At 42.5% G+C, this 27,431-nt stretch overlaps 1 protein-coding gene across 1 annotated transcript in view; it reads right to left on the bottom strand.

The window, feature by feature from the left end:
- The window catches only part of ATP2B4 (ATPase plasma membrane Ca2+ transporting 4), a 243,136-nt gene that overhangs the window by 85,643 nt on the left and 130,062 nt on the right, over positions 1-27,431 (bottom strand). The window contains exons 4-9 of the mRNA XM_056560150.1: positions 12,759-13,013; positions 12,510-12,635; positions 12,132-12,260; positions 10,867-10,902; positions 7,944-8,105; positions 4,302-4,516 (exon numbers count right to left, since the gene is read on the bottom strand). Of these exons, the coding sequence (XP_056416125.1) occupies positions 4,302-4,516; positions 7,944-8,105; positions 10,867-10,902; positions 12,132-12,260; positions 12,510-12,635; positions 12,759-13,013 (923 nt within the window). The remainder of the gene's footprint in view (positions 1-4,301; positions 4,517-7,943; positions 8,106-10,866; positions 10,903-12,131; positions 12,261-12,509; positions 12,636-12,758; positions 13,014-27,431) is intronic.

Below are 27,431 nucleotides of genomic sequence, written 5' to 3'. Positions count from 1 at the left end.
CTCAATGGGGAGGGTGCAGCTGTGCTCGTGGACAAGATGACCAGAAGGGTGGTGGAGTGTTTAAACTAGGGACTAGGGGGGAGGGACCCTACAACATAGAAGAGGAAGATAGTGTAGCTAGAGATCTGGGGATAGGTAATAACACTGGGGGTGGAGCAGGGGGAGGGGTTAGATCAGTCATAAGTGATCAGAGGAAAGATAATAGGAAGGATAACATGAAGTGCATGTATACTAATGCTAGAAGCCTCAATAATAAAATGGAGGAACTGGAACTATTAATGTTGGAGGAAGACTATGATATAGTGGGAATAAGTGAGACATGGCTGGATGCGAGCTGTGACCGGGCAGTTAATGTACAGGCATACATTCTGTTCAGCAATAACCGTTCCAGTAATAAAGGGGGGGGGGGGGGGGGGAGGTTTTCTTAAATGTAAAATCCTGTCTTGGGCCCATTCTGCGTGAGGACATTGGTGAGGAAAATGATCATGTGGAATCTCTGTGGGTGGAAATAAGGGGTGGGGGGGGGGGGGGGGGTAAGAACAAGAAATTACTGATAGGGGTTTGTTATAAGACACCAAGTATAACAGAAACAGCAGAAAAGTATAAACTATTCGGACATTGACTGGGAAGCTGAAACCTGTTGGGTCCTGCACTTGTTGGAAAATCTTGTTTTCCTTGCTGGAACTACAAGAGGTGGGTCACTTCTGAAACTTACACTAACCAATAGGCCAGACAAAGTATCTGAGGTAGAGGGGGTCATCTTGGTAATAGTGACCACAACATAATAAGTTTTCGTTTATCCAAGAGGATGTCTACTAGTGGGACTACAATATTCAACAACTAACGAGAGGACCTCAGTGACCTAGATTGGGACCGTGCCCTAAGTAATGAAAGTACACAAGCTAAATGGGACACTTAAGAACATCCTAAATAGATACTGTGAATGACATATAACCTATGGGAATAAAAGGGCTAGAAATAGGAGTAAACCAATTTGGCTAACCAAAACAGTTAAGGAAGCGATAAACGATAAGAGGAAAGCGTTTAGGCTGCTTTCACACTATGAAAAGTACCCGTTATATAACACCCGTTATAAAATAGCGGGCGATTAGAAAATCCCTAACATATGTTAGAAAATCACATAATAGTCTATGGGATTTTTCTAATAGCCGTTTTAACCCGTTATCCATAAAGGGTGTTATTTTGTGACGGGAGATTGAACGGAAGAAATAGTGCATGCACGTATGTTATGGATTTTCTAATAGCGGTTTAACCCCGCGATCGCCCACTATTTTGGGTGTTATGTAACGGGTACTTTTCATAGTGTGAAAGCAGCCTTAGACTACTAAAACAAAAAGTTAGTGGGGAAACATTAAAGAATTATCAGGAGAGAAATATAATCTGTAAAGAAGAAATAAGACTAGCAAAAATTGCAGCAGAGAGAATTGCCATAGAAAGTAAAAGAACACCATAATATTCTTCATCTACATAAATAATAGGAAATTTTGAGCTGAAAATGTTGGCCCCTTAAGAAATAATATGGGCCTAATGGTGGAGGAGGATGAGGAAAAGGGCAATTTACTAAATGACTTCTTCTCTACTGTATTTACAAATAATAACAGGAGAGGGAACAAAGTAAAGTACATTCTCCAGCAAATCTCACCTGTTTAAACCAAGAAAATGTGAGGTGCCGCCTTAGTAACATAAAACATACAAATCACCGGGCCCAGGTGGCATTCATCCAAGGGTTTTGCAATAATTAAATACTGTGCTAGACAGACCCTTATTCCTTATATTTAAATTGGTACTCCGGCCCTGAGACATCTTATCCCCTATCCAAAGGATAGTGGATAATATGTCTCATCGCGGGGGTCCCGCCGATGGGGACCCGCCGCTGTGGACCCCCCCCCCCCCCAATCTTGCGCTCGCCACACACCTGTTTGAGCTGCACGCCGTGGTGCCAGCTCACAAACAGCCAGGTGGCGACCACGGGACCGGAGTATGGTGACATCACGACTCCGCCCCGTGTGACGTCACCCCCCAAGTCTTGCATGGCAGGGGCTGGGGGTGACGTCACACGGGGGTGGAGTCTTGACGTGACCATACTCCGGCCCCGTGGTCGCCACCAGGCTATTTGTGAGCTGGCACCGCAGCGTGCTGTTCAAACAGGTGGGTGGCGAGCACAAGATTGGGGAGGGGGTCCCCAGCAGCGGGACCCCCGCGGTGAGACATCTTATCCCCTGTCCTTTGGATAGGGGATAAGATGTCTCAGGGCCGGAGTACCCCTTTAAAGATTCAATAATGACAGGGATTGTTCCACAGGACTGGCGCTTCGCAAATGTGGTACCAATATTCAAAAATGGGTCAAAAAGGGATCCTGGGAACTATGGGCCAGCAAGTTTAACATCTGTAGTGGGTAAGATTTTTGAGAGTTTTCTGAGAGATGCTATTCTGGAATATCTTAATGAAAATAACCTTCTGACATAGCACCAACATGGGTTTATGTGGGATCGGTCCTGTCAGACTAATCTGATCAGCTTCCAAGAGGAGTTCAGTTACAGATTGGATCAGGGTGAAGCTGTGGATGTTATATAGCCGGACTTTTCTAAGGCATTTGATACTGTTTCACACAAAAGGTTAGTACATGAAATGAGGATGCTGGGATTGGGGGAGGACATATGTAAATGGGATAGCAACTGGCTCAGTGACAGAAAGCAGAGGGTGAATATCAATGGAACTTACTCTGGTTGGGTGACAAGTGGGGTACCACAGGGGTCAGTACTAGGTTACTTTCAATATGTTTATTAATGTCCTTGTAGAGGGATTACAAAGTAGAATTTTTATATTTTGCAGTTGACATAAACTGGGTACGGTGATTACCACATGATAAGAATATTACAGAGGGATCTGGGGAAGCTGGAGGCTTGGGCACAGACATAGCAAATAAAGTTTAATATGGATAAATGTAAGGTTATTGGGCCGTAAAAATAAAATGTACAATTATGTGCTAAATAGAATTACACTAGGTCAAATTTCCACCGAAAAAGATTTGGGGTACTGGTGGACAGTAAACTCAATTTTAGCAATCAGTGCCAGGAAGCGGCTGCCAAGGCTCACAAATTCATGGGATGTATGAAGAGAGGCATTGAGGCACGTGACAAGGACATAGTTTTTCCGCTGTATAAATCACAACTCAGACAACATATGGAGCATTATGTCCAATTCTGGGCACCTGTATATGAAAAGGACATGGCTGAACTGGAGAAGGTGCAGAGGAGGGCGACAAAGATAATTAATGGTATGGGAGGATTACAGTATCAAGACAGGTATTCAAGCTTAGGGTTAATTAGTTTAGAGAAAAGACGCCTTGGGGGAGATCTGATTAAAGTGTACATGAATGGACAGTATCTTTCTAGTGATCTTTTTATACCTAGGCCGGTAACCATGACAAGGGGACATCCTCTCTGTCTAGAGGAAAGAAGGTTTCACCATCATCACAGAAAGAGATTAGTTACTGTAAGAGCAGTGAGACTATGGAACTCTCTACCACATGATGTTGTGAGGTCTGACTGAAGTTCAAGGGGTCCTGGATGTTTTTCTAGAGAGTAATATTACAGGTTATGAATACTAGATTTATGGGGATAGGACGTTGATCCAGGGTTTTATTTTGATCGCCATATTGGGGTCGGAAAGGAATTTTTCTTCTGTCATGGGGCAATTGGCATCAACCACATGGGTAGTTTTTGCCTTTCACTGGATCAACACAGTAGGGTGTTAGTTTGAACTCGATGGTCTCTCATATATTTTTCGACCTTACAACCTACATACTATGTCAGTACATGTCAGGATCGATGTGACTTTTTAGTGCACTTTTCATAAATTACAAGCAAAATTTAAATTTTTTTAAGTTTTTGTAAAATCTATGGGATGGCTCACAAATACAACAGAACCATGGCTACAATAGTAAGTATCAAGTAAACATTTCTATCCACAGCACAAAACTGAATGAAGACAGTCTAATGCTAGTGTACCAGTGTAGCTATTTTAGCCTTTTGTTCATTACTTGTTAACACCCACTTTATGTATTTCATACATTAAGGGTCTATTCATACGTACAGTATCCTGCGCAGATTTGATGCACAGGATTTGTAACTGCAGATTAGAAACTGTGCTCAGTCATTTAGTTTATATTAAAATCTGCAGAAGAAAATCCTGTGCATCAAATCTGCGCAGGATACTGTACATGTGAACAGACCATTAAACAGAGAAAAGAAACTAACTGAAAAACTTCAATTTCTCACCTTCACAGAGTATGCAAGTGATATAGTAACTGCAAGCGGTAGCCCTTCAGGAACGGCCACAACCAGCACTGTGACGCCAATTATAAAAAATTTTACAAAGTACTGAACATAGATAGGGGTACACTCTGCAAGCCAAGGACGTCCCAATACTCCGAAGGTGTAAATGACAAAGTACAGCACCAGAATGATCACAGTGATGGCAGACATAATAAGACCTGTTAATGACAAGATACAATTTGTGACTAAATATAGAGGATGAGCAAGACCATGTTTAAAAATAACTAAAATAACAATTTTCAAGATGACTACTACTGTAGGAAATTAGCTACTTTTCCATTATACTAAGGGATCTATCACATTGAGCAATTATCGGCTGAATCAGGCCCAGAGATCAGACAACAGATAAGAAAACGCTCATGTCTGCTGATCGCTTCTTTAAAAAAAAAAAAAAATTCATTAGTTGGCTGCATATCTCCCTGTATAACGAATCATAGCAAAGGGCAGCACAAGCAATCCACTGATCGTGAATGCGGCCCTGGCTACTTGATTCCAAGCTATGGAATAGCCTCATTAAACAAGCAGCGATCAAGGAGATCAGTTCTCATATGAGGCATGTGTTGGGCTGTGTAATAGTCTTAACCCCTTAACGACACAGGAAGTAAATGTACGTCTTGGTGTGGTGGTACTTAACGCACCAGGATGTACAAATTCCTCCTGTACATGATGCGCGCACCAGACCGGTGCTCGCATCATGCACGGCAGGTCCCAGCTGCTATCAGCAGCAAGTGACCTACCAGTAACAGCGTCTGAGGGGTTAATGGCGGACATCAGTGAGCGATCGTGCAGATGTCCGCCATTAACCCCTCAGACACTGTAATCAATACAGATCACGGCATCTGTTGCAATGTGGGCATTATATTAGATGATCTGATCGAGCAGACCAGAGCAGAAGACTGCCGATAACACTGATCAGTGCTATGCATAGCACTGAACAGTATTAGCAATCAAATGAAATATATTAATATAAAAAAGTGTGAAAAAAAGTTAAAAAAAAGAAAAAAAAAAAGGGAAACATTCCCTCTCCCAATAAAAATGTAAATTGGTCTTTTTTCCAATTTTACCCCCAAAATGGGTTAAAAAAAAAAAAAGTTAATTTACCAACATATTTGGTATCGCCACGTGCGTAAATGTCCGAACTAACAAAATATAATGTTAATGATGCTGTACGGTGAACGGTGTAAACGTAAAAAAACAAAACAAAAAAAAACATTTTATTCCAAATATATAAAAAGCGATTTAAAAGTTTCATACATGCAAATGTAGTATCGATAAAAAGTACAGATCACAGCGCAGAATGAGGCCTCATACAGCCACGTATACGGAAAATTGAGAAAGTTATAGGTCGTCAAAATAGAGGGATTTTAAACATACTAATATGGTTAAAAAGTTTGAGATTTTTTTTAAGCTGTACAATAAAAGTATGTAGTCATGGGTATCATTTTAATCGTATTGACCCAAAGAATAAAGAAAACCTGTAATTTTTACCATAAAGTGTATAACGTGGAAACAAAACCTTCCAAAATTTGCAAAACAAATTCCCCACACAAATAATATTTTTTTGGGTTGCGCAATACATTTTATGGTAAAATGAGTGATGTCATTACAAAGGACAACTGGTCATGTAAAAAATAAGCCCTCATATGTGTCTGTGGATGAAAATATAAAAAAAGAGTTGGAAAAGAAAGGAAAAAACGTAAATGCAAAAATAAAAGTCCTTAAGGCCCAAATGGGCTGTGTCCTTACCCTCTTAAGGACCCATGACGCACGCGTACGTTATGAGTCCGCTCCTGATCTATAATGCGTGGCCAAGGCGTGGCCCCGCGTCATAGCGGGTCGGGCCCGGCCTCTAACAACGGCCGGGACCCGTGGCTAATAGCGTGCGGCATTGATCGCGGTGCCGCGCGCTATTAACCCTTTAGACGCATCGTCTAATCGTGGCATCCCGAACAGCTTACATGACAGCCGGTGGATCCCTACCTGCCTCCTCGCTGTCCAATCCCTGAATGACTGCTCAGTGCCTGAGATCCAGGCATGAGCAGTCAAGCGGCAGAATCATTGATCAATGGTTTCCTATGAGAAATCAGTGATCAATGTAAAAGATCAGTGTGTGCAGTGTTATAGGTCCCTATGGGAGCTATAACACTGCAAAAAAAAAAGTGAAAAAAAAAAAAGTGAATAAAGATAATTTAACCCCTTCCCTAATAAAAGTTTGAATCACCCCGCTTTTCTCAGAAAAAACAAAAACAGTGTAAATAAAAATAAACATATGTGGTATCGAAGCGTGCGGAAATGTCCGAATTATAAAAATATATAGTTAATTAAACCGCACGGTCAATGGCGTGCACGGAAAAAAATTCCAAAGTCCAAAATAGTGCATTTTTGGTCACTAAGTCCTATCAATACAAAAATGGTAAAGCTAAAAACTTCAGATCACGGCGCAAAAAATTAGTCCCCATACCGCCCCATATGCGGAAAAATTTAAAAGTTATAGGGGTCAGAAGATGACAATTTTAAACGTATACCTTTTCCTGCATGTAGAAATCAAACCTACATAAGTAGGATATAATTTTAATTGTATGGACCTACAGAATAAAGATAAGGTGTCATTTTTACTGAAAAATGTACAGTGTAGAAACGGGAGCCCCCAAAAGTAAAAAAAAATTGCGTTTTTTTTTTTTTTTTTCAATTTTGTCTCACAATGATTTTTTTTCCCCGATTTGCCGTAGATTTTTGGGTAAAATGACTGACGTCATTACAAAGTAGAATTGGTGGCGCAAAAAATAAGCCATGATATGGATTTTTAGGTGCAAAATTGAAAGAGTTATGATTTTTAAAGGTAAGGAGGAAAAAACGAAAATGCAAAAAACGAAAAACCCTGGGTCCTTAAGGGGTTAAGGAGTTAAAGAGGTACTCCGGTGTAAACCATTTTTTTTTTTATCAACTGGTGCCAGAAAGTTCAACAGATTTGTAAATTACTTCTATTAAAAAATCTTTACCCTTTCAGTACTTTTTAGCAGCTGTATGCTACAGAAGAAATTCTTTTCTTTTTGAATTTCCTTTTTGTCTTGTCCGCAGTGCTCTCTGCTGACACCTGATGCCCATATCAGGAACTGTCCAGAGCAGGGGAAAATACCTATAGCAAACCTATGCTGCTCTGGACAGTTCCTGATAAGGGCATCAGGTGTCAGTAGAGAGCACTGTGGACAAGAAAAAAAAGAAATTAAAAAATAAAAGAATATCCTCTGTAGCATACTGCTGCTTAATAATACTGGAAGGGTAAAGATTTTTTAATAGAAGTAATTTACAAATCTGTTTAATTTTCTGGCACCAGTTGATTTAAAAAAAATAAAAATAATGTTTTCCACCGGAGTACCCCTTTAAGTGTGAAATACAAATCTGGTATCTATGTTGCCAGTAAAATGCTAATATAAAAGACTAAATACAATGCAAACTCAAAGAGATAACAATGTAGCCCAATGTACAAAAGATACTGACATAAAAAATATCCAGGGGTAATCTAGTCAGAGGTTTGGAGAGCCTCCACTGTTAACAGAAAAAAAGAAACCTCAATTAAAATAGCACCTGCTTTTCCAATCTGCACAGCTAGCCTGGTAAGCTTCCCTTGTAGGACAGACTTCTCCTTCTTCGGAACTTTGACAACTTTCTTTTCTTTTTCTTCACTTTCCACACCTTCCTCACTTTTTAGAGGTTGTATCTCCAAGGCCACACCATCTTGAGCTTTTGCTGAAAAAAGAGAGAAGCAATGACAACACCAAATAACAGGAAGTGGGACACATCTGGGATGATGTAGACAGAAAAGCAACACAGGAACATAATACCACTAGACAACGTAACACAATCAATGGAAAGATCATTGCAATAACAGTAAAGAGAATAACAGGAGAAACAAGTTACAAGACAACTAAATATGAATATATGTGAGGAGAGATAGAGAGAAATAAAGCAAAAAGCTAGTCACTGCATAAAAAAATGACTTGGGTTCATACCTATCTCAGGCCAGATGTGTTATGCCTGAGCCAGACACAACCGGTGAGCTGTGTCCTGGTCCAGCATCCATAGCCAGACAAATAAACATAGCCTCCATATGAAACTATGGTATCAGGTTTGACAGTTTTCCTCTGTTTTCATACTTTATTAGAAGGGGGGGCATGGAGACCAAAGGGATAGACATACATGAACACGTTCTAAGCAGGACTGCCCAAAGATATTTCATTGTAAAAATGTGTGCTAATTTTCTGCATATGAATATTTCTCATTAAGTGCAGGTGTCTATCTTATGAAATGTGAAATAAGTAACAGTGAGCAGCTGTGCCTCTAAAACATATTGAGACCTTGATAATCATATCCATAAAAGCAATAAAACAGCTTAAAGAATCAAAACAAAAGGTATCTTTATATGAAACCTATAAGAGATTAAGACAGTGATCCCAATTGGATACAACTGTAAACACATGTATACACATTTTTATATTTCTCCTATAGCCGTGATGGTAAGGTTACTCTGGATATACCATTTCGATATATAACTGGGCTTTGAAACAGTGTTGGGTCTGCAATTCGCTGGGGAAAATAAACAGCTCTTCCTCTCAAAACTAAAAAGTAGCTGTTTAATAGTAAATTGTAAATCAAAAGTTAGGGCAATTTTTTTTTTTAAGTAATATTTTTTCTATTCAATTGTTGTGGCCATTTTAACAAAAAATAGTTCAGCTCACTTGGTTGTTACTTTTATGCAAACATTTTAGTAACTAATAAAATACTGTAATTTTCATACTCATTACACTGACAAAACAACAGTTCATTGTCATTTTCAGTACAGCATAGCCCTAAGTAAATAAAATACAGTTATTACTTGGTTATCATTCTAACTTTCAATTTACAAATATAGGGCCTTTTTATGCTTTGGAAAGAGATGCTTGTTAAAGATATCCGATATTAGCTTTGATTGCTGTTTTATAGGCTAAAAACCCTATGCATACTAAAAATTATTTGGTCAGAGGAACAAAGGTAGTTAAGTTGCAAAGTGCAAACATACCCTTATACTAAACAACTGTTTTAAAAGACTAGGGTGCAAAATGCTTTAGAGGTAGAAAGTGCCCTTAAAGGGTTGTCTGGGGTTTAAGACCCACTTGTTTAAGGCCTATTTGTTGTTGACCCACTATTCTATTGGGCTTGCAGCAATGACATCATGTACATCGTTCACGTTATGTTGCAGCTAATCACTAGCCTCAGTGGTCTTTGACTGCATGTACGCCAGAACTGCGGTCAATTACTGTCATCACCACAGATCCAGGTGTGAACACTGGAGAATTCAGCGGTAAAGTTTTTTTCAATTTATTTTAGCTCCTCTACCTAGAAAATTTTGGAAAAATCCAAGCCAACTCATTTAAGATGAGAGAAAGAGAAAGAGAGAAAGAAAGAGAGAGAAAGAGGGAGAGGGGGAGAGAGAGAACAGAAAAAGAAAACACGCCACCTCAGAAGTAATGAGATACTCTTGAAGTGAACAGGCAGACAGGTCACAGGATGTGTATACACACTAAAAGGACAAGACAAACGTCTACTAGAAACTTTTAGTACAAACCAGGTGCTAAAGACAAAAAAACAATAAAAGTGCTGCTTGTCCAGCTCTGTAAATGTGAAGGAGAGTGAGGCGCAAAGGAAAGAAGGTTTTGCTCCTGCAAGCAGCTAACACTCATCATGATGCTTAAAAAAATCCCATCCTATCATGGCGATTCCATATATTTTTTTATGTCACCAGTAATATCTTAGCAGCCATATTACAGTTAAACTTGCTGAAATGTTATAAATGTTAGAACTGTGAATATAAAACAAAATACAGGTTTTAAAAGAAGCTATGAAAGTAAAACTTTGCTTTACTTCCTAAGAAGAAACTTCTTAGAAGTTTTAAAAATATTTCTAAGGAATCAAGATTTAGGTCTTGTATTTGTGGCAAACCAGGTATATCATTTTTTTTATGCAAATTCATACTATACATGTCTGAGCTATAAAAAGGTATGGGGTGCTTTAATTCCAATTGTCAATGTCTCCATCTCTGATCAGAAAGCAAAAAAAGGGTTACTTACAGGATACAGCTGCAAAGTGCAATATTAACTATTTAATAAATAAGTTACTCTATAGAATATTGTTAACCTCTGTCATAAAACTAAACTAAAAATGAGACCTTCATAAACCTGTATTTTGTTATTTTTTTCTTCTATCTGGATAAATGGACAGTTATACAAAGCACTACTTTATGACCAAGAGGCTTGAGATGCACCATCTAATATACTTTAATGTTTAGACAGTCATTCAAAAAAACAAAACAAAAAAAAAACAGACACGGAATAATGCAGCAAGATCAAACTCAGCTGTAAGCTTTGCAGGTAAGTACAGGTGAAGTTGCTCACATGAGGTGAACAGAATATGAGAGACTGGGTGAGCTGCCCCTGTGAGAGGAAAGGAGGTTGTGAAGAGATGAAGTGGTTACCTTTGTTGCGATTTTCTGGAGGTCCTTGTTTTTTACCTGTTTAGATATAGAGAAAAAAAAAAAAAGAAAAAAAAAAGAAAAAAAAAAAAAAAGGAGGAGGGATTCTGGTCACTTTGACTGTATGAAAGAGGAGGATCATACCCCCCACTGCGATGGAAGAAATGGAATGACTAACCCACTCTTGGGAACTAAATGTGCGAGCAGCAGAAAGATGGTTAAACTTAGAGTAAAGTGTAAAAAAGAAGCCTAGGGATAGTGGTAAGAGTACAGAATCAGTGGAAAAGCCTGCAGAAAAGTAATAATATTTAACAGGAACAGGGTGAAGAGATGAAGGTAGCTACCAAGTTGGATAGATAGACAAAGTGCTAGGATGACACATAACAGACAAGACTTAATCAAGAAGAGTAATTGTTAGATGTTCAACAATGAACAGGAAGAAAATGGGACCAAAAGACAGAGGAGGAAAAAAAAAAAAGAGAAAAAGATATGTTATTGAGAGGGAAAATGTTGAAAGGATGCTGGTGAAAGAGACATACAGCGATAAGTGCAATATATAAATAATGGGCTAGGATAGATATTGTGTCAAGGCATTAAAAGAAAAAAGACAAAAAAGAAAAAGACTCACACATGGAAAAACAAAACAAAATAGAAGGCTTTAAAATATGGCAATTTGTTTTCAAAAGCAGCAAGATACCATTCGAAAGAAGAACAGAGGATCCAAAATCACTCAAGTTCAATGAGCCCTAAAGATTGCAGTCATTTTGTAACATATAAAAGCTCAATAAAAATTTAAATAAAGTAAAGAAATCAGACGTACAGATAGGATTCATTATGGCAAAAAAGCAAAACAAACGGAAAATAAATTTTTATTAAAGTATGAAACTTTTGCAGAAAAAAAGTTTTTCCCACAATAAAAAAACACAACTATGAGCAATACAAAATGAAAAGAAAGACCATTTTAAGAAAAGAAAAAAAAGACACTTGTGGCCCTTTTTTTTTTTTTTTTTTTTTTAAATAACCAAAGTTATTATTTGGCTATACAAGCTCAGGTCCTGTAGATCTAACAGAAATTTGCAGAGGACTCACAAAATCTTTAGTGAACCCTGTAAGGTAGTATCGTTTATCACCTTATCCCCATGCACATTAAAGGTCAATGTCAAGGCCAGTTAAGTAATTTTTTTCTCAGCTGAAAACCCCCCAGAATCTTTTAGGGTCTCATGATGTCACATATATCCACCATCTTACCCAACTTGATAGATAATTACCTTTCTTTGACTTTTTCTCTTCCTCTCCTCCTTCGTTTGCTCCCAAAAGTGTAAAAATTATGCCAGTCTGAGAGTTGACGCCAACAGCTGTAACAACCATACGTCCGGACCCTTCCATCACATGTGTGCCTACAGGAAGACAAGTAAAAGTGTAAAGACTGTTTCCGATGCATAAATAGGATACTGCTACTTAAAAAGGGTACTCCACCCCTCGATATCTTATCCCCTATCGAAAGGATAGGGAATAAGATGTCTGATCGTGGAGGGTCCGACAGCTGGGACCCCCCGTGTTCTCCTGCACGATACCCCTACATTCTGAACATTTATGTTATGTTCAGCTGGTCGGAGTCGTGTACCCTTTTAAAAACTTATCCTTACCAGACAGTAGCATGGGATCCTTTTCAAGAGATTTTTTCACATGATCACTTTCTCCTGTTAGAGAGCTTTCATCAATTTTCAGGTCATTACCCTGGATCAAGATGCCATCTGCAGGAAGAAGATCCCCTGGAGGCAAAAAGTAACACACCACACTGTTAACATGTCACTCAATTACACACTAAGATGAAAAAAAATTTAATAATAATAATAATAAAAAAAAAAAAAAAGGTACTCTCTGTAAGTTTGTACCATATTTAATTTGTGCAATATCTCCCACAACCAGTTCTGCCACAGAAATCTGGATGACTTGTCCTTTTCTGATAACAGTGAATTTCTGCTCCTGCTCAATTCGACTCTGAAGGCCACGAAACTGCTTCTCTTTGCTCCAGTCATTGAATGCTGTTACCAAAACTACAATGATAACTGAGAACAAGATGGCTGCTCCCTCGATCCAACCGGCTTGTGCTTCTCCTTCATCCTCCACTCCTCCTACTTCTCCACATGCTGTGAACAAAACAGTGGTATAACTACACAAGAAAGGTGCATTGTGTTGTGTTTAAGGCGATTTATTGGAGAGGTTTTCCAGTACAATAATAGGAAAAGGAATAATTAAACATATAAATGGGAATGGTTGGAGAGTAATAAAAAAAAAATCTAGTTTCTACTGATCTCAACTATGATCCCTAAATCTTAGTTAATGCTTGATCTTAAGTAAAAGTTTACACTTAACCCCTGCATCCTGTGATCAACACATCTCGAGGTGATTGGTCGCCCGACCCTGCTGGGAGGGGCACCCGCTCTGCCTCAGTCCAAAGAGCAAGAGCGTGTGCATGGAAGAAAAGACCGGTGGACTCGGCTGCAGTCTGAGATTTCAGACTCATGCCAGGCCAGCATGAGTCCAAAATCTATGCGGTCGGGACATGTAGGGAGGCCCCTAGTGGTGACTTTTTCAAACAGTAAATATGTGTTTTTAATTGCATTCAATTAGGAAGTTATTTGCCATACATTAATACACCATATATAAAAAGTTTTTTTTGATGACAGGTACACTAACAAAAAATAGAAAAAAAGGGGGATTGAGTGCAGCTCACAATAAATTAGCCGAGGTACAATATGGTTGGACACCTACACCTTAGGTGTAATAAATATTTGTAGAAAGAAAAGAAATGGTAACCATAACCTCAAGGCTAATATCAGATAGCCTGATACATGATGAAAAATTAAATAAGAATTTATTAGAAAGAACTGTGCTTCAAATATATGATGAAAGCAATGAACAGTTATTAAAAAATAACAAGACAATAATGTTATAAAACCTCCTTACACAAGGCCCTTGTGCAAAATGAATACTTAAAATATAAAAATAAAGATAAAAATAAAACCGCACCACTGAATGCCATAGTTGGAAAAAAGTCTGTTATTCCGGCATCTGATAGTTTGGAATAGGAGCTTTCCACAGTTTGCAAATCAAATGTTATCAGATATAGACTCTAGTCCATGTGTTTGGATGGAAAGATAGGGTATAGTTACCAGTCAGATGGCGTACTCTGATACAGCTTGCCAGAGGATGGTGCAGTCTAGCACCCATCCAGAGCGGGGTCCGTGCGTGTTGTAGCTGGGCGCTGGCGTGCACTCCAGCGGCTGGTCTGCCTGCCACAGACCCAATGGAAGCTGCTAATGGTGGTGAGATATTACACTGCTTATGGACATCTGATGGACAGACCTCATGGAGAGAGCGACTTGGCATCTGACGTAAGCTTGGTCAGTAAGCTGGATAAACAGAAGCTGCAACCGTTGTATGGACAGCGATGCTGTGATTGCTGGAACGGTGCTGTTTGCTGAAACAGGTTGTCACATTGTGAAATGTAGAAACATAGACATGGATTCGGTATGCTTTCTTGGAAACATTTTGTGTCTTAGTATATGTAACGCCGATCGCTCCGGTCCCCGCTCCTGGACTGGAGCGCTTACAGCGTGTGTCCCCAGGCAGCGCTCCGGCGTCTCAGCGTGTGCGCCCCCGCTCTCCAGGGTGTGCGCGCACAGGGACTCTTAGATCTAAAGGGCCAGTGCATCGGTGATTGGTGCCTGGTCCAAAGTGGTTAATTAAGGGTTAAGGTTTGCGAGAGGCAGCGCCATTTAGACTTAATTAGGTCTCACCTGTACACTGCCTATAAGTACCATCTCCTCCCACAGCCTCCTGCTGGATCTTTGTTGCCTTGAGCCTGAGTGAAAGCGTTCTTTGTTCCTGTGTTCCCTGCCTGTTGCCGTACCCGTTGCTACTGACTACCGCCTGTGAACCGCTGCTGCCTGCCCTGACCATTTGCTTCGTCCGACTACGCCTTTGCCTGATCCTCTTGTACCTTGCCTTATCTCAGCAGCCAGAGAGGTTGAGTCGCTACTGGGTGGAACGACCTGGGGGTTACCTGCCGCAGCAAGCCCATCCCGCTTTGCGGCGGGCTCTGGTGAAGACCAGTAACTCCTTAGACTGCGTTCCCCTGGTACGGCCCACGTCATCACCTCTCTGGCTCAGCGGATCCACCACCAGTCTCCGCTACCAGCCCAGATCCTGACAGTAAGATCCGGCCATGGATCCCGCTGAGGTGCCTTTGCCAAGTGACCTTACCACCATTGTGGCCCAGCAATCTCAGCAGATCCCTCAGCAAGGTCAACTGCTGAACCAGTTGTCCGCCATGATGCAGCAACTTCTGACAGCCCAGCAGCAACCATCTCCACCGCCTGCTCCTATGCCACCCACTCAGCCTGCTGCCGTTTCCAGCGCCAGATACAGCCTGTTCATGCCGGACAAATTTGATGGAGACTCCAAGCAGTGCCGTGGGTTCCTGTCACAGTGTTTTCTTCACTTGGAGATGATGGCCAACCAGTTTCCTACTGAAAGTGCCAAGGTGGCTTTTATAGTCAGTCTGCTTACTGGGAAGGCCCTGGCTTGGGCCACACCGCTTTGGGACCTCGACGATCCAGCCACTGCTACTGCCCAGTCCTTCTGCCAAGAATTCCGGAGTGTTTTTGAGGAACCAGACCGGGTTGCCTCAGTAGAGACTGCCTTGTTGACCCTGAATCAGGAAAATTCTTCTGTGGGCGAATACGCCATCTGTTTTCGCACTCTGGCCTCGGAACTGTCCTGGAATAATGAAGCGCTCTGTGCCACGTTCAAGAAAGGTCTGTCCAGTGACATAAAATATGTTCTTGCCGCACAGGAAATGCCTTCTACCCTGAGTGACCTCATCCACTTGGCCACCAGGATTGATATGCGTTTCGCCGAGACGTGAGGAACTGCTACAAGAAGAAGGAAGTGCTCGCTCCAAGCGCAATCCTCGTTTGGCTCCTGTCTTCCAGCATCCATTGCAGCTGTCTACTGGGCCTCCCGCCGAGGAAGCCATGCAGGTGGACCGATCTCGCCTGACCCCACAAGAGAGGAGTTGCTGCAGAAACGTGAATCTCTGTCTGTCCTGCGCTAGTACAGAGCATTTCCTAAAGGACTGTCCTCTTTGTCCTCCGCGTCAGGGGAACGTGCGCACCTAGTAAACGTGGGAGAGGCGTTACTAGGTGTGAACATTACCTCTCCACGCCTCACCATATCCGTGCGGATCACCGCTCCTGCCAAGACATCTTTCACTGCCATTGCCTTTCTGGATTCCAGCTATGCCGGCAACTTCATTGACGCTTCACTTATTCACAAGTACAGCATCCCAGTAGTTCGTCTTCACAAGTTGTTCTGTATCTCCACTGTCAACGGAGAGAGACTTGTCGGTACCGTGCAATTGCGTACTGAGCCCCTCCAGATGGATATTGGGGTTCTTCATTCTGAGAAGTTGGAGTTCTTCGTGCTTCCCCACTGCACCTCTGAACTACTTCTAGGACTACCCTGGCTCCAGTGCCATTGTCCCATTCTGGATTGGACCTCTGGAGAGGTTCGAAGTTGGGGTTCTTCTTGTTTCGGCAGATGCCTCAAGCCGGTCCTTGCCAAGTCTGCTCCAGTTGCTTCTCCTCCTCCAGGTCTACCTGAACCATATGTCGACTTTGCGGACGTATTTTGTAAGAAACAAGCAGAGGTCTTTCCTCCACACAGGCCATATGATTGCCCAATTGACTTGCTGCCTGGTACCACACCACCTAGGGGAAGGGTCTACCCTCTTTCTCCTCCAGAGAGTCGCGCCATGTCCGAATACATACAGGAGAATTTGCAGAGAGGGTTCATCAGGAAGTCTTCCTCCCCTGCTGTAGCAGGTTTCTTCTTTGTTTCTAAAAAAAAGATGGTACTCTGCGTCCGTGCATTGACTATCGTGGACTCAACAACATCACCATCAAAAACAGTTACCCTCTTCCCCTGATTTCAGAACTCTTCGATCGCCTACGTGACGTGAAATTTTTCACTAAACTGGATTTGAGAGGGTCCTATAATCTTATCCGGATTCGGGAGGGTGACGAGTGGAAGACTGCCTTCAATGCCGTGATGGGCATTTTGAGTACTTAGTAACGCCCTTTGGACTCTGCAATGCACCTGCCGTCTTTCAGGAGTTAGTCAATGACATTTTCAGAGACCTGCTCCACACGTGTGTTGGTTTATTTGGATGATATCCTTATATTCTCCACCAATCTGGAACAACACCATGCGCATGTCCGTCAAGTGCTTTCCCGTCTGAAGGAAAATCGCCTTTATGCCAAATTTGAGAAGTGTGTATTTGATCAAACCAGTCTGCCCTTCCTGGGGTACATCATTTCCGCTAAAGGTCTTCAAATGGATCCTGCTAAACTCTCAGCAGTTCTGGACTGGCCTCGTCCTACCGGTCTACGGGCCATACAGAGATTCTTGGGTTTCACCAATTACTATAGACAATTTATCCCTCACTACTCTACACTTGTGGCACCCATTGTGGCTTTGACTAAAAAGGGGGCTAATTCTAAGTCCTGGCCTCCTCAGGCCGAAGAGTCCTTTCGCTCTCTCAAGTCAGCCTTTGCCTCCGCTCCGGTCCTTACCAGGCCCGATCCATCTAAGCCAGACCTGGGCATTGTACGGCCTGCGGGCCACATACGGCCCTTTGATTGGCTCTGACCGGCCCGCGCTGACTGTCGGGCCATACAATGCCCAGGTCTAACACAACCAGCCTGTGACAGGGAGAGCTCCGTGCGATGACAGGAAGAGATTCTACAGTGCTGGGGAGGGGGCGTGCACCTCCTGTCTCCTCTCTCCCCCTCCCCAGTCTTCTCTCTGTCGTGCAGTCTTACAACCCTCCATAGGCAGAGCAGGGAGGGGAGAGGAGTAGAGGCCGTGTATCCTGTCTCCCTTTGCTGCGCAGGGCGGGTGAGTGTCTGTGTATATATGTGTCTGTGTGTGATTATATGTGTCTGTGTATATATGAGTCTGTGTGTGTTTATATGTGTATGTGTCTGTGTTTATATGTGTCTGTGTCAGTGTGTGTGTGTGTGTGTGTTCGGGGGGGGGGGAGCTGCCTAATGTGGGGGACAACTAATCTGGGGTACAACTATACTGCCTTATCTGGGGGACAACTATGCTGCCTAATCTGGGGGACAACTATGCTGCCTAATCTGGGGGACAACTATGCTGCCTAATCTGGGGGACAACTATGCTGCCTAATCTGGGGGACAACTATGCTGCCTAATCTGGGGGACAACTATGCTGCCTAATCTGGGGGACAACTATGCTGCCTAATCTGGGGGACAACTATGCTGCTTAATCTGGGGGACAACTATGCTGCCTAATCTGGGGGACAACTATGCTGCCTAATCTGGGGGACAACTATGCTGCCTAATCTGGGGGACAACTATGCTGCCTAATCTGGGGGACAACTATGCTGCCTAATCTGGGGGACAACTATGCTGCCTAATCTGGGGGACAACTATGCTGCCTAATCTGGGGGACAACTATGCTGCCTTATCTGGGGGACAACTATGCTGCCTAATCTGGGGGACAACTATGCTGCCTAATCTGGGGGACAACTATGCTGCCTAATCTGGGGGACAACTATGCTGCCTAATCTGGGGGAAAAACTACCCGGCCCTTCTCATGTGGCCCCATGGGAAAAATAATTGCCCACCCCTGATCTAAGCCCTTCAACTGGAGGTAGACGCATCCTCTGTGGGTGCTGGAGCCATGCTCACCCAAAAGACCCCGAAGGGTAAATTGGTTTCCTGTGGCTTCTTTTTCAAGACTTTCTCCCCGGCGGAGGGAAATTATTCCATCGGCGACAGGGAACTTCTGGCCATAAAACTGGCTCTAGAGGAGTGGAGGAATCTTCTTGAAGGGTCTGCTCACCCAGTGATTATTTACCCCAACCACAAGAATCTTTCTTAACTCCAAACTGCACAGAGACTCAATCCGCGCCAAGCCCGTTGGTCATTATTCTTTGCCCGTTTTAACTACTTGATTCATTTCAGACCTGCAAGCAAGAACGTCCGTGCAGATGCTCTTTCCCATTCCTCTGATGCCGCTGGGGTTGAAGTCACACCACAACACATCATTCCACCAGAACGCTTAGTTACCATGGCTCCTGCAGATCTGCGTAGTCTTCCTCCCGGGAAGACATGAGTCTCCCCCCGTCTCCGTTTGAAAGTGCTTAAATGGGGACATTCTTCCTTGGTTGCTGGCCATCCAGGAGTCCGTAAAACTTCTCAGCTGATCTCCAGAAGATACTGGTGGCCTTCCTTGGAGAAAGATGTAGCTGACTTCGTCCAGGCTTGCTCAGTCTGTGCTCGAGACAAGCCAGAGGCCTGCAGGGTTGCTTCAACCTCTCCCAGTTCCAGAGTCTCTGTGGTCCCATATCGCCATGGATTTTATTACTGACCTGCCTCCATCCCACGGCAAGACCGTAATCTGGGTGGTTGTGGACCGCTTCTCTAAAATGGCGCATTTTGTTCCATTACAGTCTCTTCCTTCTGCACCCCTGTTGGCTAAGCAATTCTTGCGCCATATCTTCCGCTTGCATGGCCTCCCTTCTCATATTGTGTCCGATAGAGGGGTACAATTCGTTTCCAAATTCTGGAGAGCCCTCTGTGGACAATTAAGAATCAAATTGGACTTCTCTTCGTCATACCACCCTCAATCCAACGGACATGTGGAACGTGTGAACCAAATCCTGGGAGACTACCTCCGTCACTTTGTCTCCTCTCGTCATGACGACTGGGTCGACCTTCTTCCGTAGGCAGAGTTTTTGTTTAATCATAAGGAATCATCTGCTTCCAATAAATCTCCTTTCTATGTGGTCTACGGGCGTCACCCCTTGCCACCCTTGCCTTTGTCTTCCTCTTCCGGTGTGCCTGCGGTAGGTGAGCTTGTCCAGGACTTTGCCACCATCTGGCGCGAGATGCGTCTTTCTCTTCTACAGGCCTCCTCCCGCATGAAGACCCAGGCGGATAAGAGACGTCAGACTCCACCAATTTTCGCCCCCGGGGACAAAGTGTGGCTCTCCTCGAAGTATATTCGCTTCAGAGTCCCTAGCTATAAATTGGGACCTCGCTTTTTGGGACCTTTCAAGATCAAGAAGAGGATTAATCCGGTTTGTTACCAGCTCCATCTTCCCTCCGCCCTGAGGATACCAAACAACTTCCATGTCTCCGTTCTCAAGCCGGCGGTCTCTAATCGCTTCTCCCCCAAGGATGTCATCCCTACCCCAGTATCTGGCACCTCTGACATTTTCTCCGTCAAGGAGATTTTGACGACCAAAGTGGTCAGGGGGAGAAGTTTTTTTTTGGTCGACTGGGAGGGCTATGGTCCTGAGGAGAGATCTTGGGAGCCGGAGGAGAACATCTTGGACTGCAGTCTCATCCTCAGGTTCCTAGGTACCAAGAAGAGGGGGAGACCAAAGGGGGGGGGGGGGTACTGTAACGCCGACTTACGGCATGTGTCCCCAGGCAGCGCTTTGGCGTCTCAGCGTGTTCGCCCCCACTCTCCAGGGCTCGCGCGCACCAGGACTCTTAGATCTAAAGGGCCAGTGCACCGGTGATTGGTGCCTGGTCCAAAGTGGTTAACTAAGGGTTAAGGTTTGTGAGAGGCAGTGCTGTTTGGACTTAATTAGGCCTCACCTGTGCACTGCCTATAAGTACCATCTCCTCCCACAGCCTCCTGCCGGATCTCTGTTGCCTTGAGCCTGAGTGAAAGCGTTCTTTGTTCCTGTGTTCCCTGCCTGTTGCCGTACCCGTTGCTACTGACTACCGCCTGTGAACCATTGCTGCCTGCCCTGACCATTTGCTTCGTCCGACTACGCCTTTGCCTGATCCTCTTGTACCTTGCCTTATCTCAGCAGCCAGAGAGGTTGAGTCGCTACTGGGTGGGGTTACCTGCCGCAGCAAGCCCATCCCGCTTTGCGGCGGGCTCTGGTGAAGACCAGTAACTCCTTAGACTCCGTTCCCCTGGTACGGCCCACGTCATCACCTCTCTGGCTCAGTGGATCCACCACCAGTCTCCGTTACCAGCCCAGATCCTGACAGTATACATATACTGTGACACAATTCACAGGCAGACCAGCCGCTGGAGTGCATGCCAGCGCCCAGCTACACGCTCGAACCCCGCTCTGGACAGGTGCTTGCCGGCACCATTCTCTGGCAAGCTGTATCAGAGTACTCCATCTGACTGGTAACTATACCCTATCTTTCCATCCAAACACATGGACTAGAGTTTTTGATTTGCGGACTGTGGAAAGCTCATATTCCAAACTATCAAATGCCGGAAAAACACAGACTTATTTCCAACTATTGCATTCAGTGGTGCGGTTTTATTTTTATCTTTTATATTTTAACTATTCATTTTGCACATTTAACCTTCCCACAAGTTATTTTTAATAACTGTTCATTGCTTTCATCATATATTTGAAGCACGGTTCTTTATAATAAATTCTTATTTAATTTTTCATCATGTATAATGCTATCTGATATTGGCCTTGAGGTTATGGTTAGCATTTATTTTCTTTCTACACTTTAACAAAAGTTTGTCAAACACATGTGGGGTGTTAAGGCTCACTGTACCCCTTGTTACATTCCTTGAAGGGTGTTGTTTCCCAAATAGTATGCAATGTGTTTTTTTGCTGTTGTGGCACCATGGGGGCTTCCTAAATGAGACATGCCCCCCAAAAACCATTTTAGCAACATTCGCTCTTCAAAAGCCAAATTTTGCTCTCCACTTTGCATCCACATATAGGGGTATTTCCATACTCAGAAGAAATGGAGTTAAAAATTTTGGGGGTCTTTTTCTCCTAATTCCTTATATGAAAAAGAAAAATTTGGGTAACACTAGCATTTTAGTGAAAAAAATGTAATGCTTTATTTTCACGTCCCACTTTAACAAAAGTTTGTTAATCACCTGTGGGGTGTTACGGCTCACTGTACCCCTTGTTACATTCCTTGAGGGGGGTAGTTTCTAAAAGAGTGTGGCATTTGTTTTTTTTTGCTGTTCTGGCACCTTGGGGGCTTCCTAAATGCGACATGCCCCCCAAAAACCAATTCAGCAAAATTTGCTCTTCAAAAGCCCAATGTTGCTCCTTCCCTTCTGAGCACTGTAGGGCACCCGCAGATCACTTTACACCCACATATGAGGTATTTCCATACTCAAGAGAAACTGGGTTACAAATGTTGGGGAGCTTTTTCTCCTTTTACATCTTAAAAATGAACAAAATGGGACTACAAGTAGGGTTCGACCGATTATCGGCCGATATTCACAATTTTGAAAGTTATCGGTATCGGCATCTAACCTGCCGATAATGTGTCCAGCGCTGCTCCACACGGCAAAACAAGGCATGCGCACTAGGCACATGAATCACGGGACTTCAGTCCCGGCCCTGAAGCAGTGCCCCTCCCTGACACCGTGACTCCCTCACCTTTCTCACACGTTGCTCCATTCTTGCAGTGGAAGTGAGAGCCGCAGGGACGCCATCCAAGGCAGGCCGGCACGATGACATCACATCATCGCGTCAGCGCCCGGAGATCACGTCCCCGCGGCTCTCACTCCCACTGCAAGAACGGAGCAGCGTGTGAGAAAGGTGACAGAGCTGCTATGGTACAGGGGAACTATGCAGAACCTGCACAGGATAGGGGGTATTATATATGAGGGGCACATGACAGGGGGGCATTATATGTGAGGGAACATGACAAAGGCCCCCCCCCCCCCCCCATCGTGTGCCCATATAATGCACGGAGTATCGGTATAAGTTATCGGCTATCGGCCTGAAAGTTCACAGGTTATTGGCTCTAAAAAAAAAATCAATATTGGTCGATCCCTAGCTACAAAAACATGTTAGTGCAAAAAATGTGGATTTTGAGTTTTCACCTCCACTTTGATGCTATTTCTGTGAAACACCTAAAAGGCTAAACTTTCTGAATGTCATTTTGAATAATTTGAGGGTACAAATTCTATAATGGGGTCATATATGGGGGATTTCTTACAGAAAGGACCCTCAAATCCACTTCAAATTGAACTGGTCCCAGAAAAATTCAGATTTAAATTTTTTTTTAAAAAATTGGAAAATTGCTGCTATACGTTGAAGCTCTCAAATGTCTTCAAAAAGTAAAAACATGTCAACTTTATGATGCCAACATAGAGAATACCTATTGTTTATGTGAATCAATACATAATTTGTTTGTCATCACCAGTTTCCTTACAAGCAGAGTTCGCTAAATTTGCTACATTTTGCAATTATAATTATGCAAGTATCGACAAAAATTTACCACTATGTTAATAAAGTAGAATATGTCCCAAAAACCTATCTCAGAATTAGAATGATAAGTAAAAGCATCCCAGAGTTATTAATGGATAAAGTGACACAGATCAGAGTTGCAAAAAATGGCTGCGTCTTAAAGGTCAAAATGGTCTGCGTCCTTAAGGGGTTAAAGGTGTACTCCGGTGGGGAACAAAAAGTTTTTAAAATAACTTCTATTTAAAAATCTTAATCCTTTCAGTACTTATTGGCTGCTGTATGCTCCAGAGGAAGTTGTGTAGAGGTTTTCCAGTACAATAATAGGAAAAGGAATAAATGAAAATATAAATGGGAATGGCTGGAGATTAAGAAAAAAAACAAAAAAAAAAAACTACTTTCTACAGATCCCCCCGATCATCCCTAAATCTTAGTTAATGCTTGATCTTAAGAAATAGTTTATGTTTTATCCCTTAAGAACGTCACCTGCTTTTACTTGAATGACCAAGCCCAATTTTTCAAATCTGGCAGGTGTCTCTTTAAGTGGTAATATCCTTGACATGCCTTTACTGAGCGAAGTGATTCTGAGATTGTTTGTGACATATTGTACTTTATATGAGTGGTACATTTTTTTTTTTACAGGTTATATTATGCTGCAGGACATCTGTACTGCACCACAGTATAACAATCAGTACTACACTATCTAACAGCCTGTGCGATCCAGCTTATGGCTGGACCTAACAGGCTGCCATACTAGGCAGACAGGAGGCCATCAGCTGGCCTCCTGATACCGTGGAAACCAACGGGATCCTGTGATCGCATTGTGGGACCTCTGTTGGTGGACAGGGGGGCCCCTTCCCCCAGTCAACCCCATAGATTCCGTAATCAGGACTGATCACGGCATCTATGGGGTTACTGCTGCCGAGACCAGCACGATTTCGGTCTCGGCAGCTACGGCGGGACCCTGGCTGTGATTGACAGTCTGATTCTGCCGGTGATTTCCAGCAGCGCATCTCGCTGTGAATGATACCGCTAGGACGTATGCATATGTCCAGTTGAAGTAACTAGCTAGCAACTTGGACGTATGCATATGTCCTAGGGCTGGAAGGGGTTAAAGAGGTATTCCAGTGGAAATTTTTTTTATTTTTTTTTGCATCAACTGGTGCAAAAAGTTATACAGATTTGTAAATCACTTCTATTTAAAAATATTTTTCTTCCAGCACTTATTGGCTTCTGCATGTGCCAGAGGAAGTTGTGTAGTTCTTTCCAGTCTGACCACAGTGCTCTCTGCTGACGCCTCTATCCGTGTCAGGAACTGTCCAGAGCAGGAGAGGTTTGCCATGGGGATTTGCTCCTACTCTGGACAGTGTCTGACATGGACAGAGATGTCAGCAGAGAGCACTTTGGTCAGACTGGAAATAACTACACAACTTACTCTGTAGTATACAGCAGCTGATTAGTACTGGAAGGATTAAGATTTTTCAATTGAAGTAACTTACAAATCTGTATAACTTTCTGGCACCAGTTGATCAGAAAACATTTATTTTCCAATGGAGTACCCCTTTAACTGTTATATGGTTCTCAGAGGACAAGAAACTTACTGTGGCCTGTGCAGTCCTCTTTCATCTGTATGATGGCGTTAACTTCCTGTACCCACTCAATCAATGAGGGGATTAGTATTTACCACATCTCTCAACATCTGATATGGGCTTCAGGGAATGGATAACCATTTTTTTTTTATGAAAACTATACACTAACATTTTCTCTTGTATCTGTTTTTTACTTGTATATATTCCATTTCTACTTATATCTGTTTTTATTTTGTTTACATGAATATTTAAACAGGCATCCACTCTAAGCTAACAGTTGCTCTGTAGCAGTCAGATATATTGTACATAAGATACTTTATTCCGAAACTGACCTATTGTTTTCTAGGGGAAAGGGGTTGTAAACATGCTTATGTGACCTGTAAAGGGAAGGGGAAGAGGTTTGCAGTGTCCATAACCAATAGTCAATGGTATGACCCAATGTTATTTACCTCTAGCTTTATACTTAAAAGTCTAACTCTAACTATTTCACCAAGCTCACCTTTCAACCCTGCAGGGTATTCCCTTTGCTGCTAGGCTGTCTCTACAACTCCCTCTCTCTGTGAGACAGTCAGACAACCTGTGAATCACTACTGCCTGCTGTGGCCAGAACTGGTTACTGAATAAGGGTGGGTTCACACCACATTATTGCAATACAGTTTTTTGTTTTTTTATCAGGTTTTTGATTAAAAAAAAACGGATTCCTCAAAACCTGACTAAACTGTATGAAAACATGTGTACAAAGTTTTATCTGTATACAGTTGAAAACCTGCATCCGTTTTGTAAGAAAAAAAAATGTATACATTTTGAACTTTTCACTCCATTATGAATAAAGTTTCACTTGTTTGATTGAAATTCCAAGGAAAAAAAACTGTGCAAAGTCAAAAACCGTATAGTAAAAACTGGATGGAACCGTACACACATACAGGTCTGTACGGTTCCCATTGACTCCCATGTTAAAAACGTATACGGTTTTTCACCTGGACCAAAAACCGTGGTAGGCCACGGTTTTCTGTCCAGAAAAAAAAAAAGAGTAAAAAACCGTGTGGTGTGAAAAACGGAGACAACCGTATACAATATGGTGCATACGGTTTTGAATGGAAAGTCTATGGCCATGGTTTTCTGTACGGTTGCATACAGTTTTTAAAAAAAAAATGTATAAAAAATTGTGGTGTGAACCCACCCTAATGTTTATTGCTTCCTGGTTACAGACATCAGCTGTGGGTTTTCTGATGCAAAAATGTTGGTGCTGAAAACTTGCCAAAGCTTAAACTCACAGCGGAAAATCCTGCCCATGTGAATATACCATAATAGTGGTTTTGGTAAGAGTAATTTGGAAACGTCCCGTTCCCAATTATAAAACGGTAGGTCCAATGCTAAGGTGATAAAACAATATTAAGGTCAGACTGACTGGCAATAACATATGACCTCACTAAATCCAAAGAGTTAAGTAGTGAATATATAGAGTGAGACAAGCCCTTCCCTGTATGGTTAGATTGAAATACATTTTGAAAAGTATAAGAACAAACCTAGAGGATGGGACTATGGTTTCTAAGAAATGGTAAACTAAAGCAAAATTCCTTTTCTCTAAGAACACCTTGGGAGGTGCAAAATGAGGAAAGGGAAATTTGTCACCCAATAAAAACATACCAAGTGCTTGCCTTTCAAAACGATTGATTTCTGATAATTACTTAAAATGGCAAATATATTTAATTTCATATAATGCATCAGTAGGGACCTATTTATCTTCATGGTAAAAACACTTTAAGGTTGACTTGGAAGTGTGATAGTTCCATCCTTCTAGTCGATGCTAATTTAAACCCTAGAGAATGCATGGTGTATGTGTGCCCTGTGCCTGCTCACAGTCTATGAAGCACGCTCAGCTGCGATCAGGGCGATGTCCCCATATTAGAACATTTGGGAGAGTATCGGTTCACACATATCATAGCATATACAGTATAGAAGATGAAAAACGAGCATCAGAGAACATATTAGTGAAAAATGTAAGAAACATAGGAAGCATCATCCTAACAGGTGCATGGAGGTTTGAGCTACTCAATAATAGAAGATCACCTCTATCCACACCACGGGAATGTGGCATTCTAGAAGATGCCACAGATGACCAGCAAATTTCCAACATAAGACTGAACTAAATAAAGGCTTTAAACAACCATCTGCATTAAGCGCAAGTCTCTTCTAAAGAGCCGGCAGTTCCTAGATTCAGATGTTAGCCCTGCAGGAAGGGTTCTCCAGGTCCTCACATTTGAGCTCCAGGGCTTCTATGTTTGTCATGTTTAGAAAGACACTTCTTCTCTTCCTCCATAGGCTGCTCTGACTTCCATTCATTGTTCCCAGACAGCTGTACGCAGCCCAATATTCTGAACCCTTTCTATACAGCTGTCATCAACACCGTTTTGAAAATATTCTAAATGGTGTGAAGCAGGTCCAAAGTAGCAAAAAGCAGAGGCCGAGATGCAGGAATCACATCTTTAGAATGAAGCAGGATTGACCCCTACAAATCTTGGGACCGGCTGAAGATTCAAGAAATGTGCAAGAGGAGGTGTGGAGTTTCCATATTAGACTCTTTTTGTTGGGCCAGAAAAACAACTGTTCAGTGCATTAGATTTTAGGTCATATATGAAGACAGGTTAGATCAGCTGTAGCCAGGCACAAAGTTG

Source organism: Hyla sarda, chromosome 2 (genome assembly GCF_029499605.1).
Source record: "Hyla sarda isolate aHylSar1 chromosome 2, aHylSar1.hap1, whole genome shotgun sequence".
NCBI classification, from domain to species: Eukaryota; Metazoa; Chordata; class Amphibia; order Anura; family Hylidae; genus Hyla; species Hyla sarda.
Note: the sequence above shows the minus strand (reverse complement) of the source record. Positions and strands in the feature narration are given on the sequence as shown.